Raw genomic sequence first — 17,050 nt, forward strand, 5'->3', positions numbered from 1 at the left:
TACAATATGGCTGCTCGTACACCATCCTCTGCTCCGGGTAATAACGGGGGGCCGGCCATGGCGGGGGGGTAGTTACTGCTTCTTATGCTCTGATAGGACAGGACAACTGCTCTGTGGAGATTTACAACACTGGAGGAATGTATTTACACCCACAGAAAAGGGAACAGTCACAAGCCCTGCAGTGCGCTGCCAGGCGGCGGCCGCTTATCTCCCCAATCATCAGGCGGCCGGGGTCCGACCCCCACAAAGAGCCTTCATTGTAAGAATGAGGACTGAAACTTTATAATATATTTTTACATTTAAAGCCTCATCATATGCAAGACCCTTACCTGTGAGAATTATCTACCACGTCCGGCCCATCCTGTATAATGTACCACGTCCATCCCGTCCTGTATAATGTACCACGTCCATCCCGTATAATGTACCACGTCCAGCTCCTCCTGTATAATGTACCACGTCCATCCCGTCCTGTATAATGTACCACGTCCATCCCGTCCTGTATAATGTACCACGTCCATCCCGTCCTGTATAATGTACCACGTCCATCCCGTCCTGTATAATGTACCACGTCCGGCCCGTCCTGTATAATGTACCACGTCCATCCCATTCTGTATAATGTACCATGTCCATCCCGTCCTGTATAATGTACCACGTCCATCCCGTCCTGTATAATGTACCACGTCCATCCCGTCCTGTATAATGTACCACGTCCGGTCTGTCCTGTATAATGTACCACATCCAGCCTGTCCCGTATAATGCACCACGTCCATGCCGCCCTGTATAATGTACCACGTCCGGCCTGTCCTGTATAATGTACCACGTCCGGTCTGTCCTGTATAATGTACCACATCCAGCCTGTCCTCTATAATGTACCACGTCTGGTCTGTCCTGTATAATGTACCACATCCAGCCTGTCCCGTATAATGCCCCACGTCTGTCCCGTCGTGTATAATATACCACGTCCGTTCAATCCCATATAATATGCCACGTCCGTCCCGTCCCATATAATATACCATGTCCGGCCCGTCCTGTATAATATACCACGTCCGTCCCGTCCCATATAATATACCACGTACGTCCCGTACCATATAATATACCACGTCCGACCCATCCTGTATAATATACCACGTCCGGCCCGTCCCATATAATATACCACGTACGTCGCGTACCATATAACATACCACGTCCGACCCATCCTGTATAATATACCACGTCCGGCCCGTCCTGTATACTGTACCATGTACAGCCTGTCCCGTATAATGCACCACGTCTGTCCCGTCCCATATAATATACCACGTCCGTCCCGTCCCATATAATATACCACGTCCGGCCCGTCCTGTATAATGTACCATGTCCTACCTGTCCTGTATAATATACCATGTCCGTTCCGTCCCATATAATATATCATGTCCGTCCCGTACCATATAACATACCACGTCAGGCCCGTCCTATATAATATTCCACGTCCGTCCCGTCCCATATAATATACCACGTCCGTCCCGTACCATATGACATACCACGTCCGTCCCGTCCTTTATAATATACCACATCCGGCCCGTTCTGTATAATGTACCACGTCCGGCCCGTCCTGTATAATATACCACGTCCGGCCCGTCCTGTATAATATACCATGTCAGGCCCGTCCTGTATTATATTCCACGTCCGGCTCGTCCTGTATAATATACCACGTCAGGCCCGTCCTGTATAATATACCACGTCCGGCCCGTCCTGTATAATATACCACGTCAGGCCCGTCCTGTATAATATACCACGTCCGGCCCGTCCTGTATAATATACCATGTCAGGCCCGTCCTGTATTATATTCCACGTCCGGCTCGTCCTGTATAATATACCACGTCAGGCCCGTCCTGTATAATATACCACGTCCGGCCCGTCCTGTATAATATACCACGTCAGGCCCGTCCTGTATAATATACCACGTCAGGCCCGTCCTGTATAATATACCACGTCCGGCCCGTCCTGTATAATATACCATGTCAGGCCCGTCCTGTATTATATTCCACGTCCGGCTCGTCCTGTATAATATACCACGTCAGGCCCGTCCTGTATAATATACCACGTCCGGCCCGTCCTGTATAATATACCACGTCAGGCCCGTCCTGTATAATATACCACGTCCGGCCCGTCCTGTATAATATACCATGTCAGGCCCGTCCTGTATTATATTCCACGTCCGGCTCGTCCTGTATAATATACCACGTCAGGCCCGTCCTGTATAATATACCACGTCCGGCCCGTCCTGTATAATATACCACGTCAGGCCCGTCCTGTATAATATACCACGTCAGGCCCGTCCTGTATAATATACCACGTCCGGCCCGTCCTGTATAATATACCACGTCAGGCCCGTCCTGTATAATATACCACGTCCGGCCCGTCCTGTATGACCTCTCATGTCTGGGATACTTTTCCTCTGGTCGCGGGTCCTGCACTTCTTCTATGTGTCAGTAAATCCCTTGCTTTCCTGACTAAGGTACGAGCGATTCCTGCAGATGCCATAAATCAGTCTCAGGGATCCACAAATTTTATCAGATGTGTCCGCAGCCATTAGATATGTAATTACTCCGAATCACACAGATTATGTTTAATTATCAGCAGGCTAATCCGCGACTAATGAGGGCGCTCTCATGTCCTGGCACAGGAGCAGGCCGGGATCAGCAGGTGACAAGTCTGACCCATTAGTCAGCGACTAATTCATCAGTCATTCTGCAGCCTCTGCAGGAGCCACTATGTGTCTGCAGAGCAACAAGCAGTGATGTCATCAGTCACGGTGCTGATGTCATTATGCCTTACATCTTCCATGAACGGAAAGTAAGGGCTGATTTTTCACCGGTTTGACTTTTTGTCCCTCTTCGGCCATGACCTCATCGTGTGAGCTGAATCTGCTCAGGCAGTATACACTGAATACTGTGGCCCCTGCTGTCTCACCCTCCTACAGTGTGTGTATATCTCTCTCTTTTATATACCCACAGTGTACAGTGCATATAAAAAGTCGATACACCCCTGATATTTAAAACTATTCATAGTTCCCTCCATCTTGACTAAAGCCACAGTTCCAACTATCGAAAACATCCCCATGGTGTAATGCTGCTGCATCCACCATGCTTCACTGTGGGTATGGTGATGTTTTGGTGATTCACAGTGTTGGCTTTGTGCAACCTTTAGTTTGGATGTTTCCCTTTGTAAGATAAGTCTACATTCTTCCTACCCTCCCTCATAGGCCGGTCATATGAAGAATACGGGAGATTGTTGTTATACGTAGTACACAACTAGTACTTGCCAGAAATTCCTGCAGCTCCCTTAATGTTGCTGTTGGCCTCCTAGAACAGTTTTCCTCTTGTCTTCTCATAAATTTCTTTATGGACGTCCAGTTCTAGGTAATGTCACTGTTGTATTTTTATATGACAATAACCTGGCGGTTAAAAAAAAGGGGTGTGTAGACTTTTTATAACCACTGTATATCCCTCTCCTGTATATACCTATGGTGAATTTGTGATGATTAGGAATGATATGGAAACAGCGGAGAAATTTTCTGTCATTTATTTATTGCAATCTCCAATCACAGTTTAGAAAACAAAAGTGCAGGAGCGGGTGACTCCGGGGAAGGGGAGGCGGGGGCTCTGCGGGGCAGGTGACTTTGGGGGGCGCTGATTCTGGGAGGCGGATGACTCCAGGGTACAACTGACTCCATGGGATGGGTGACTCCAGGGTACAACTGACTCCAGGGGATGGGTGACTCCAGAGTAGAACTGACTCCAGGGGATGGGTGACTCCAGGGTACAACTGACTCCAGGGGATGGGTGACTCCAGAGTAGAACTAACTCCAGGGGATGGGTGACTCCAGAGTAGAACTGACTCCAGGGGATGGGTGACTCCAGAGTAGAACTGACTCCAGGGGATGGGTGACTCCAGGGTACAACTGACTCCAGGGGATGGGTGACTCCAGGGTACAAATGACTCCAGGAGATGGGTGACTCCAGAGTAGAACTGACTCCAGGGGATGGGTGACTCCAGGGTACAAATGACTCCAGGGGATGGGTGACTCCAGAGTAGAACTAACTCCAGGGGATGGGTGACTCCAGAGTAGAACTGACTCCAGGGGATGGGTGACTCCAGAGCAGAACTGACTCCAGAGGATGGGTGACTCCAGGGTACAACTGACTCCAGGGGATGGGTGACTCCAGGGATGGGTGATTTCAGGGACTGGGTGATCCAAATTGATACTAGATGGTGGATGTTCCCTGAGGGGGACACACTCGGGGGCCCTGGGAGAGGGGGGTGGGCTTGTTTTTTGGGCTCCACACAGGAAACTGTGTATTTAGTGGTGGATATGACACATCAGGTGCCGAATACATGAGACACCCACAGACATAAAGAGAGAGAGTGCTGAGAGAGTCCCAGGAGTAGTGGAAAACAACATAGAGACATACGAGACAGCTAGAAATGAGACAGACAGGGAATACAGACCCAGAAGAGAGATGTAAGAAAAGAGGCCACACAGTGTATAGACAGCCATGTAGACCAGAGGCTGCCCGCACGCCCGGGGGCGGCCATGTTGTGATATGACATCTCTACTTGTATAAGAGGTGCACTCGGCTTCCATCACAGCTGTTCCTGCCCAGTTTGTCGCCCCCTTCAGCCACCAGACACCTGGCAAGGGGCAGTCCGGGCTGGTAGAGCGAGGACACCGCCCCCGTGGAGTTAGGGTAGTGATTGTCGGAGCAGTTTTCCCGCGGCGTCACTGACTGTTTCCTGCGGGAGCGCAACTGCTGCCGCAACTCCATCACCCGCTCTTCTTTCTACACGAGAGGGAAAAAGCAACAGTGAGACGGAGCGGACGGCGGCGGACAATGGAGCAAAACGTGTGTCATACGAATTGTATATGCTCATAATGTTTTCATATGCCGACAGCAAGCGGAGATCTCACAAAACCGATATAATATAGCAGAAAATGTAATAATATTGTATAAAACCACCAGACGGTGACCATATAAATCCGAGCCGTCACCTCCGCGATGATCCTGCCCAGCTCCTGGTTCTCTCGCTCCAGCAGTCGGGATTTCTCCTCCTCGTTATTGTTGGTGGACGATCCGGTCTTCAGTGTGTCCTGCTGCTCCGACTGCCATTCCCCTCGAGTAATGAGACGTCTCATCTGTAGATAGAAGGACACTGACGCTGAAGAGACATCTCGAGACGACTACAGACAGACAGTGCCTTTCTGAGGTCACGCTCGAACAGGAGAGAATCCTTCCTAAAACCATTGCCATACAGTGATACTGGTGCAGAATGTCAGTGTGCTGCAGCATTAGGCTATGTGCCCACGCTAGAATGTCCCTGCGGATTTTTTTGCCTGAAAATCCGCGACTTTCGCGGCAAATCCGCACCCGCGGATTTGCCGCGGATTTGCCGCGGATTTTGATGCGGATTTTTTTTTTTTTTTTTCCCCATTCAAAGCCAAAAATCCGCACCAAATCTGCACCAAACAATTGACATGCTGCAGATTTTTCCGGATCAAAATCCGCGGCAAATCCGCCGCGGAAAAATCCGCAGCATGGGCACAGCATTTCCAAAATGCCATTGAAATGGCTTGGAAGTGCTGCTGCTGCAGATTTTCGGCAAATCCGCGGTAAATCCGCGGCAAAATCCGCGGTAAATCCGCGGTAAATCCTGTAGCGTGGGCACATAGCCTTAAAGGGCCCAATCCCTGGTAACATGATTCTGCATGTCTCTGCAATTACGGTGATGACTAAACTTGTATAGTTTTTTATTTAACTTAGTTTACATGGTGAAAAGAGTGATGACAACCCATCGGCCCACCACCATGGAGTTACAGGAGGTCTGATGCACGTGCTCTCCAGCAATGGTGTCATTTAAATACTGCTGTGATTGACAGCAGTAAACAGAGCTCGCTCCAGTTGCTGCTGTTATAGCCAAAAGCCGGCTGTAAAGCACAGCTGGCATCTGACTGGTATAGAGCAGGTTCAGCACCTAATGTCTGATCAGTCAGAAAGAGGTTAAACACTCAGGACCCTTCTATAGACTGCAAACACGACGTGCTTTACAGCTGCCACCTGACATTGAGCAGAAAGGCAGAAGGTTTGACCACAGAAACCCATTTTGTGAAGCTTCGGATATAATAGCCTGGGGCAGATGTGAGGGATGTGGTAGTTTTGGCCGGTGGCAGCTCTGATATATGAGATTGTGGAGCGTATTCAGCCACTGCGCATGAAGTGCAATAAAAACCGTAACTGAAAAACCGTTACACAGAACCCATATGAAAGGTTCTATCCCACAGCGAGAACCCGACCTGAGCCGCGTCGTGCAGAATGAAGCTCCTGCATTATCCTCCGGTACGTCTACGAGGCTTTCAGTGCTTCCTTCTCAGAGACCTGAAGATGTCTTGATTTGTGGAGATCAAGATTTATATGATGGCAATAAACCAAGGGTTAAACGTGTCTGACGGGAGATCAAGTGCTATAGACAGGAGCATGAGGACACGGCGCGGCCTGCGCTGCCGCACTCCTGTACCATTGATCTGCAGCGTACACCAATCCTCCTGTGGTCTCCTGGCAGCACGTTCCAAACCACTTGTCTGGCTGAGCGATGAGTGAGGTGTAACTATAGATCCGGACTGCGGGCACCAAACCCCATCACTAGCATTGTTACTGCAGGAGAGCGGTTATCTGCGTATACCACCACGCGGGTCATCAGCGCATAAACCAGATCCTCCTCAGTACATAGGAAAAGGATCCGCTCACATCCAGATAATCCACCAGTCTACTGCGGAAAGTGCTCACACACAGGGTCATCATCATCTATATACATCCTCCAGATCTGCACTCACTATTCTGCTGGTGCAGTCACTGTGTACATACATTACATTACAGATCCTGAGTTACCTCCTGTATTATCCTCCAGAGCTGCACTCACTATTCTGCTGGTGCAGTCACTGTGTACATACATTACTGATCCTGAGTTACCTCCTGTATTATACTCCAGAGCTGCACTCACTATTCTGCTGGTGCAGTCACTGTGTACATACATTACTGATCCTGAGTTACCTCCTGTATTATACTCCAGAGCTGCACTCACTATTCTGCTAGTGCAGTCACTGTGTACATACATTACATTACTGATCCTGAGTTACCTCCTGTATTATACTCCAGAGCTGCACTCACGATTCTGCTGGTGCAGTCACTGTGTACATACATTACATTACGTATCCTATACTGTGTAACCTCCTGTATAAAGCTCCAGAGCTGCACTCACGATTCTGCTGGTGCAGTCACTGTGTACATACATTACATTACGTATCCTATACTGTGTAACCTCCTGTATAAAGCTCCAGAGCTGCTTACACATACAAATGGATTAAGTCTGAACTTGTCACCCTCCAGAATTGTGAATGCTGCTCTGGAGAATAATACAGAGTGTAACTTAATCGTAAGAGTGATATTTTGAGGAAAGAGGTTTATTATGATCAACCACATCTTAAAAGGTTTCTCACCTTCGGAACAAATAATACGACGAGAGTGATGTAGGCGGAGAAGACGATGGCCAGCGAGGAGAAAGCGAAGGAGGCGTCCTGTTGGCTGCTGAGGATCATGGTTACTGGCGCCGTGATCAGACACAGGACCTGCCGAATAACATGGATGGAATAACATGGATGGAATAACATGGAGGGAATAACATGGAGGGACGGGACGGGGTTACAGATTTATGATCTAATGTAACATATTCAGAAACGAGTCTTCTCTATGGATTATCAACGATTGAACACGACAACGAGATCCCACCCCAGAGCTCTGGAATCCAAGACAACCGGTTGTGTAAGAGGCTGAAAAGTGAGCGGATTAAGAAACAGAGCAAGCGGCGATATATATATATATATATAGATTCCCCCCGGTGTATATCATACAATATATATATACCATGTATATGTGCAAAAGTTATAGGCAGGTGGGAAAATGCCGCTGAGTACAAAGGCTTCAGAAATAGAAATGTTAATAGTTTTGTTTGTTTTTAAACGACGAACAAAATGCAAAGTGAAGAAACAAAAACAAAATGTAAATCCCATCGGTATTCGGTGACCGCCCTTCAACTTCAAAACAAGATAATTCTTCTCGGCTATTTGTACACAGTCAGGGATTTTGTAGGATTATAGTCAGGAGTGACCAATTATACCAAACAGGTGATAATCATTATTAGTTTCATATATAGTCATTAAAAGAAACAGAAACAGCTGTGCTGGAGGCTTAAAATTGAGTGAAGAACAACCAAACTATACTATAAAGGTGAGGTGTCGCGGGCCATACACTATGGCAAGACTTAAGGGAGCTTTACACGCAGCGATATCGCTAGCGAACGTCCCCGCCCCAGTCGTTTGTGCGTCACGGGTAAATCGCTGCCCGTGGCGCACAATATCGTTAGGAGCCGTCACATGGACTTACCTTTCTAATGGGGCAGTTCGTGCGGCGTCACTAAGCAGCCGGCCAATAGAAGCGGAGGGGAGGAGATGAGCGGCCGTAACATCCCGACCACCTCCTTCCTTCCGCATTGCCGGCGGCCGCAGGTAAGCTGTAGCTCGTCGTTCCCGAGGTGTCACACATAGCGATGTGTGCTGCCTCTGGAACGACGAACAACCTGCGTCCTCTACAATCAACGATTTTTTGAAAATGAACCACGTGTCAACGATGGATGATTTGGTGAGTATTTTCCATCGTTAACAGTCGCTCGTTGGCGTCACACACAACGACGTCGCTAACGATGCCGGATGTGCGTCACGGAATCCGTGACCCCGGCGATATATCGTTAGATATGTCGTTGCGTGTAACGGGGCCTTAAGTGCAGAAACAAGACACAAGGTAGTTATACTGCATCATCGAGGTCTCTCCCAAGGAAAGATTACACTGACTGGGGTCTCAATATTTGCTGTTCATCCCCCTTTGAAGAAGCACCAAGTGATAGGCAACGTTCAGGACCGTGGACACAGTGGTCACCAAAGGAAACAGTGCAGAAGATGGAAGACACAACTTGTTATTTCCCATCTAAACTGGAAGATGTCCAGCAGTGCCATCAACTCAGAACTGACCAGTGGGACTCGCTGCACATCTACTGGCCAGAAGTCGCCTTCATGGTAGAACTACGGCCCAAAGGCAAATCTTATACATAGAACTGAGGCTAAAACAGCTCAACTGTGAACAAAAACATAACAACTGGGGTGCAGACAAATGTCAGGAGAAAAATGTGCAATATTTGGCTGGAACAGAATCAGTTTGTTCCTGAACAGCAGGAGAGCGGCACAATAATGAGGGTCTGCGGGAGAGCGGCACAATAATGAGGGTCTGCGGGAGAGCGGCACAATAATGAGGGTCTGCGGGAGCAGTGACGCAGGTGGAGGGTCCAGCATGGTTTTAGCCAAATGTCAGCAAAGGGAGTTGGGATTTGGTCAGGATTAATGGTGTCCTCAATGCTGAGAAATACAGGCAGAATGTTCTCCATCATGTGATACCATCTGATTGGCTCCAAATTTATTCTGCAGCAAGACAATGACCCCCAACATCCAGCCAATGTCATTAGAAACGAGGAGTCCTGGAAATGATGATCCGGCCCCACAGATCCCTGATCTCACATCATCCCGTCTGTCTGGGATCAAGAGACAGAAGGATCCGCACAATCCGAATATACAGAAGATCTGGGGTCAGGTCTCCAAGATGTTTGGAACAATCTCCTGCCGAGCTCCTCCATAACATGTGTACAAGTGACGAGAAGAAGTGATGGAGGCGATGGGCAGCCTCAGATACTTAGGATGGAGGTGACGGGCGGTCATCAAATATTGAGGATAGAGGAGACTGGCAGCCACCGAATACTGAGGATAGAGGCGACAGGTGGTCACTGAATACTGAGGAGGGAGTAGACGGGCAGTCACCAAATACTGAGGAAGGAGGCAATGGGTAGTCAACGAATACTGAGGTTGGCGGTGATGGGCAGTCAACAGATACTGAGGACAGAGACGGTCACCAAATACGGGTGGTCACAGAATAATGAAAACGGAGGCAACAGGAGGTCACCAAAGACTGAGGATGAAGGAGACGGGTGGTCACCAAATACTGAAGATGGAGGCGACAGGTGGTCACCAAATACTGAGGATGGAGGCGACAGGAGATCACTGAATACTGAGGACTGAGGAGACGGGCGGTCACTGAATACTGAGGACGGAGGCGACGGGCGGTCACCAAATACTAAGGATGGAGGCGATGGGCGGTCCCCGAATACTAAGGATGGAGGTGACGGGCGGTCACCAAATACTGAGGATGGAGGCGACAGGTGGTCACCGAATACTGAGGATGGAGGAGAGGGATGGTCACCGAATACTGAGGACGGAGGCGACAGGAGATAACTGAATACTGAGGATGGAGGAGACGGGCGGTCACTGAATACTGAGGACGGAGGCGACGGGCGGTCACTGAATACTAAGGCTGGAGGTGATGGCGGTCACCGAATACTAAGGATGGAGGCGATGGGCGGTCACCAAATACTGAGAATGGAGGCGACAGGTGGTCACCGAATACTGAGGACAGAGGAGACGGGCGGTCACTGAATACTGAGGATGGAGGCGACGGGCGGTCACCAAATACTGAGGATGGACGAGACAGGTGGTCACCGAATACTGAGGACGGAGGGAACAAGCGGTCACCGAATACTGAGGACGGAGGAGACGGACGCTCACTGAATACTGAGGACGGAGGAGACGGGCGCTCACTGAATACTGAGGACGGAGGAGACAGGCGCTCACTGAATACTGGGAACGGAGGAGACGGGCGCTCACTGAATACTGAGGACGGAGGAGACGGGCGGTCACCGATTACTGATGAGGTTTGGATTTTTCTTTTGTTCATTCACTTTGCATTTTATTCATTGATAAAATTAACTCTTCTATTCTTGAAAACACTCTTACTTTGCAAAAGTTTTAGGCAGGTGTGTAATACATGCTACACGGTCGCTATACGCACGCATTACACCTGTATATTACACACATACGTTACATATACACAGTAAAGCCTCTATTCCTGGACAAGAAAAAGCCGAATATTTGGTATTTTTCATTGCTCAATCTTCCCCCTCTGCAGAGCAGCAGATCAGGCAATTTTCGGGTGGATTGATTTCCTATTGATCCCTGTGACACTTGGTTATTTCTCCGCTCGCCGCTAACGCCAGAATAGACGCGGTTACATCGGTTCAGCTCATTTCTAATCCCATTTCCTATAGTAGCAGTAAAGAGAATGAAGACGCCTCATCTTCTTGTGCACAATACTCACGGCTACATTGTATATGGCCATCCCCACCGCACGGTGGTCATTGATTTTCTCAGTGGAGACGCTCTTTGTTTCGTAAGCTAGAAAGATACCGAGCAAGAGCAGGAGACCCTTGGAGCCATACACAATACCTGGGAAAAAAAAAAAGAAAAGCATCGAAGATGTGAGAGATTGAAGGAGATTCGGGATGTGGAGAAGATGAAGAACAAAGGAGCGGTGCACAATGACACAACTGATGATACCATCGTGTCTCAGCATGGAGAGTGGGCACTGCTGTCCATCATGGATTATTGGCGGATTACAGTGGTGTCAGTGATGCCTAATTACCGACACAGTAATGCCCAAAATCGGGGGCCCTAAACCTCACTCCCACAACGCCACCACCCCGATACATACCAAAAGCCCACATGTCTGCAACAATCCTCTGTAGTGCCCATATTGAAAGTATCCACGTGAATGACTGATACTCAGGGCCGGCGTCACCACCCGGCACACCCAGGCAAGTGCCCGGTCCATGGACAAACAGGGGGGGTCCACTTGCTGTTGGGGACACCATCAGGGCTGTTTGCCCGACGGTGTCCTCAGCCCTTTATGTTGTATGATGCCCAGGTAACTGAGAGACCAGACAGGGGTAGAAGAGAGATTGCGGGGAGAAACTGAACAGGGGAGAGACAGAGAGCACAGGAGGAGAGACTGAACGGGGGGAAAACAGAGCATGGGGTAGAGACCGAACAGGGGAGAGACAGAAAGCATGGGGGAGAAGAGAGAGCATGGGGGAGAGACTGCACAGGGGGAGAGACAGAGAGCACAGGAGGAGATCGAACAGGGGGAGAAGAGAGCACAGGAGGAGAGACTGAACGGGGGGAAAACAGAGCATGGGGTAGAGACCGAACAGGGGAGAGACAGAAAGCACAGGGGAGAAGAGAGAGCATGGGGGAGAGACTGCAAAGGGGGAGAGACAGAGAGCACAGGAGGAGATCGAACAGGGGGAAAACAGAGCATGGGGGAGAGACCGCACAGGGAGAGACAGAGAGCACGGGGAAGAGACCGCACAGGGGGAGAAGAGAGAGCATGTGGGAGAGACCGCACAGGGGAGAGACAGAGAGCACGGGGAAGAGACCGCATAGGGGGAGAAGAGAGAGCATGTGGGAGAGACCGCACAGGGGAGAGACAGAGAGCACGGGGAAGAGACCGCACAGGGGAGAAGAGAGAGCATGTGGGAGAGACCGCACAGGGGAGAGACAGAGAGCATGGGGGAGAGACCGCATAGGGGAGAGACAGAGAGCACAGGGGGAGAGACCGCTCGGGGTGAAGACAGAGCATGGGGTAGAGACTGCACAGGGGTGAGACAGAGAGCATGGGGGAGAGACCGCACAGGGGGGAGAAGAGAGCACAGGGGGAGAGACCGCAGAGGAGTGAGACAGAGAGCACGGGGGGAAATCACACAGGAGATAGAGCATGGGGGAGAGACCGCAGAGGGGAGAGATAGAGAGCACAGGGGGAGAGACCGCACAGGAGAGAGCACAGAGGAGACATCACACAAGGGAAGAAGAGAACATAGGGCAGAGAGCGCGCAGGGGGAGACAGAGCACGAGGGGGATTATATTTACGGGAATTTTATTATATATATGTATACAATATATGTATATGTATGTGTATATATATATATATATAATATATATATATATATACATACAGTACATATGTATATATTATAAATATGTATATATATGAATTGTGGTATGTGTTAAAGGGGCCCACTGGGCTCTTTCTTCCAGGGCCCACAAAAACCTGCAGCCGCCCTGCTGATACTCACCGAGCCATGTGTTCATCTTCACAGAGCTGCAGTGCTCCAGCTGAGGCAGGATGAGGACATCAAGGTCTCCCCGGGGTTCTTCTTTAGTGAACTCCTAGAATAGACGAAGATGAAATACATTTATTTAAGCGACGATATGACGATATTTCAAAACCTGTCCTTAAAAAGGTATTGGCTCTCCTTATGGAGATATGCTTGCCCCCTCCAGAGGCAGAGCGTAGTATTGCATGACACCCATTGAAACTAATGGTTGGTACACGATACATGGACAGGGGGCGTCTTATAAAGATGGTCTCACCTCAATAGTGCGCTGCAGGGGATCCACTATTTGCCAGATCCCGAAGGTTATCACATCCAGGCCGAGGAGTAGACCAACTGTACTATACAGCTTCCACGGCTCTACGGTCTGTGACTGCTGTTAGTAGAAATCATAAGAAGTACCAAATATAAAGCATAGTAATAATCTGTGTACCACATATATATAATACACGTGTCACATCATGTCACTGCATCTCCTTATCTGTTTTTAATGGCCCAATACAGACTAAACAATGGACATAGTGGGATAAGCGGGGGCGGAGATATTGTCTAAGCAGGGGAGGAGTATAACACTCTAATTTGTCTCAATTCTGGAAGTTGGAATGGTGCAAGTATTATTTTGTTGTATTATAAATCCCCCCAAATCTGCTGGCAGTAAGGGAAGGTCAAAAAGGATATGTTTTTACTGCCAAATCTACGCCCCTCAGGGTTACACTATAACGTGGCAGTAATATACAAGGCAAAGATTTATAGATGTAATATAATGGTAACTCACTAATTAATACACAGCTGTTAGATATTATTAAAGGGACCAGCCATATTATATCACAAATATTAGTTATCACTTCCAAATGTAGATAATTATCACCAGCTCAGGCTACATGTGTCGCCCCCTAGTGGCTGTGTCAGTAATGCTGGATTTCATGATTATTATTATACATGGGTAAGATAAGGGGCCTCGTCTGGCCTGCTGATGACCCTTGAAGCCGGGATCTCCAGTGGCTTTTGTTCTTTCTCAGTAATCACTAGAATCCATTAGATAAATGACTATGAGCGGAGCGATTATTTATCCGTCCTTTCTTTTTAATATACCGTATATAAATCAGAAGGGTTCTTTTCTTTTTTAATCATTATTTCTGCCCTTGATGAGACCTGAGACGCCGATATTGCCGGATACTTGTAGGGAGCAGTCAGAATATGAATACTTATTAATATGATGCCGTCCTCGGTGCTGCGCAGAGGGGCTGTGGTATCCCGCTGCCTTCCTATGTGAGGTGTGCTGACAGAATCGGGTTAAGAAGTGCGCTGTGCGATCAAGCACGACAGTTTCGCTCTGCTACGCCTGGATCTTGGCAGACAGACCTGGCCTAGGGCTTCCTACTAGACATACAGAAGTGTAAAGGACCAGAGCATCGATTCCAGGTGAGCTGTCACATCGGGGCAGTCTGGATACACCGCTAATATGTGATCAGTCCAAGACGGGAATGACTCTATCTACATTGTAGGAATGGGAGAGCCGCCAGAGAGTTTGCCCCTTTCTGAAACAATTTTGGGTCATCAGTGCCTTTTGACTCCAATGGGTACCTGATGGACGACTTTAAGACTGACCCTGCTACGCGTCCTCTATTAATCTGCTCCGTGTCAGTCTTCACTGCTGTTTTGACAAAAGACAGTTGCACTCTAAAATGCTAAAGCATGCAAATATTGAATGCAACAATATAGATCTACATTACTGCTTAAAAAATCTAGGAAAAAATTATATATTTAGCATATAAAAATGGCCATTTCAATATCTGCCCAGTAGCCAGGTCAAGGCATATCTCATATACTGGGTACCTACACTAAATACCACACCTGTTCATATAGGATAATGCAATAAAAATGAATCTGAGCAAACTCCAACAATTATCTTAAAAAAACATGTTGTATAAAAACAAACTAACACACGACTAGCCCTTATAAGGCTGTGTCACCCTCGCCCCAACGTATATTTCGCCTCTTCGTCAGGGTACCTACACTAAACTGAAGTCTCTCTCTGGGTTACAAACCTCCATGTGTTATGGGCATGTAGGAACCTGCTACTGAAGAATAAAATCACCTAGTCCTAGTCTGCCGATTTTGTCCCTGTTCTGCATCTCCTGGTTTGACCCTACCGGACTACTACTCTCATCTGGACTGCAGTGTTTCACAGGTAGTGATCTCCGGGGCCCCGTGCAATTCCAAATCCCTGTATAGGGGTTAAAGGGTTTTGAGGTTCTTGGGGTCCTGCTTTGTGATCGGCTTTCCTCTAGCCTGTCCGTTACAGCCCGTCTGAGTCTGTGGTTCCAGGCAGGTGTAAAGGCTGCTTTACACGCAGCGACATCGCTAGCGATGTCGCTTGTGAAAGCATCCGCCCCCGTCGTTTGTGCGTCACGGGCAAATCGCTGCCCGTGGCGGACAATATCGCTAGTACCCGTCACACATACTTACCTTCCTAACGACGTCTTTTCTAAGGGGACTGTTCGTGCGGCGTCCCAGCGACGTCACAAGGCAGGCATCCAATAGAAGCGGAGGGGCGAAGAGCAGCCGCATGGAAGTCACACCCACCTCGTTGCCGGAGGACGCAGGTACGGTGTTGTTCGTCTTTCCTGGGGTGTCACACGTAGCGATGTGTGCTGCCTTAGGAACGACGAACAACCTGTGTCCTGCACCAGCAACGATTTTTTGAAAATGAAGGACGTATCAACGATCAACGATTAGGTGAGTATTTTGGATCGTTAACACTCGCTCATAGGTGTCACATGCATCGACGTCGCTAACAACGCCGGATGTGCGTGATGAATTCCGTGACCCCCGACGACATATCGTTAGTGATATCGTTGCGTGTAAAGCCCCCTTTACACAATGTTGATAACTAATATATTTATAAATAGGGGGTGGAGGGGTCTGAGGGCTGGGCTTTGTATACATCGAGGTCTGTATGAAGGAGGGTCCGGTCTGGAGTATGTATATTTATCCACAGGGCTGAGGTCTGGGGTCTGTACCTTTTTTAGGCCATAGTTACCAACATTGCTGTTGGCATTTCAGGGGCGCCCCAATCTCAACCAAAAAATATACATATATGTGTGTGGGGGGTATGTGGAAACCTCACCCCTTTTAATGCCAATACACCACAAAATTCGAGACTGTTTCCCAAAAACTGCGACATTGCCATCAAATTTGGGCCAGTCATCATGTCTGTACAGTATATGGTTTAGGAACTTGGTCTGAGATACATATTTACTTCAGAGACTACATTTAGGGGGTCTCCAGTGGACATTTTGGGGATGTAGGGCACAGTCTATACTTGTTTATATTGTGACTACTCCTGTGACAGAATCCGTAAATGTAATCACTTGCGGTGCTATTTTGTATACCATTGAGGGGCGGTGTACACATGTATACGATCAGGTGGTGCACTAATTATTGCATAGAATATACTTATTGAAGGGGTTGGGGTTTTACGAGTCTGGTGACAGGGTCATATGTATTATTTGTGCTCATATCCCATAATTTGGAGTCGTATCCATTTAACTGAACACAGCATAATGCCAAAACAACCACCGTCCTCCTTTAAAAAGTTGTCAATCTTAATGGGGAAGGGAGAGGGACCCTCAGAAATCCCTTCCCCTGTTAGGCCCAAGAAACCTCATTCTGTTGTTGCTTAATTGTCCATGGCAACCAATCAGACATCAGCTTTCATTTTAGAAGTTGCTCTGGAGAGATGAAAGCTGTGCTGTGATTGGTTGCTATAGGCTACGAGTCCTGTCTCTCAGTTTCTGAGGCCTACTAACATGCATGAAGCCTACTGTAGAGTCCATGTAAACGTATATAATATAAG

General features: G+C 48.4%; 1 protein-coding gene across 1 annotated transcript in view; it reads right to left on the reverse strand.

Moving 5' to 3' along the window:
- Positions 1 to 3,545: 3,545 nt before the first annotated feature.
- GABBR1 (gamma-aminobutyric acid type B receptor subunit 1) overlaps positions 3,546 to 17,050 on the reverse strand; it is a 130,150-nt gene continuing 116,645 nt past the window's right edge. The window contains exons 16-21 of the mRNA XM_075323158.1: positions 13,451 to 13,567; positions 13,153 to 13,246; positions 11,340 to 11,467; positions 7,529 to 7,657; positions 5,030 to 5,173; positions 3,546 to 4,820 (exon numbers count right to left, since the gene is read on the reverse strand). Of these exons, the coding sequence (XP_075179273.1) occupies positions 4,593 to 4,820; positions 5,030 to 5,173; positions 7,529 to 7,657; positions 11,340 to 11,467; positions 13,153 to 13,246; positions 13,451 to 13,567 (840 nt within the window). The 3' untranslated portion in view covers positions 3,546 to 4,592. The remainder of the gene's footprint in view (positions 4,821 to 5,029; positions 5,174 to 7,528; positions 7,658 to 11,339; positions 11,468 to 13,152; positions 13,247 to 13,450; positions 13,568 to 17,050) is intronic.

The sequence above is a fragment of the Anomaloglossus baeobatrachus genome, chromosome 9 (genome assembly GCF_048569485.1).
Source record: "Anomaloglossus baeobatrachus isolate aAnoBae1 chromosome 9, aAnoBae1.hap1, whole genome shotgun sequence".
Taxonomy (NCBI): Eukaryota; Metazoa; Chordata; class Amphibia; order Anura; family Aromobatidae; genus Anomaloglossus; species Anomaloglossus baeobatrachus.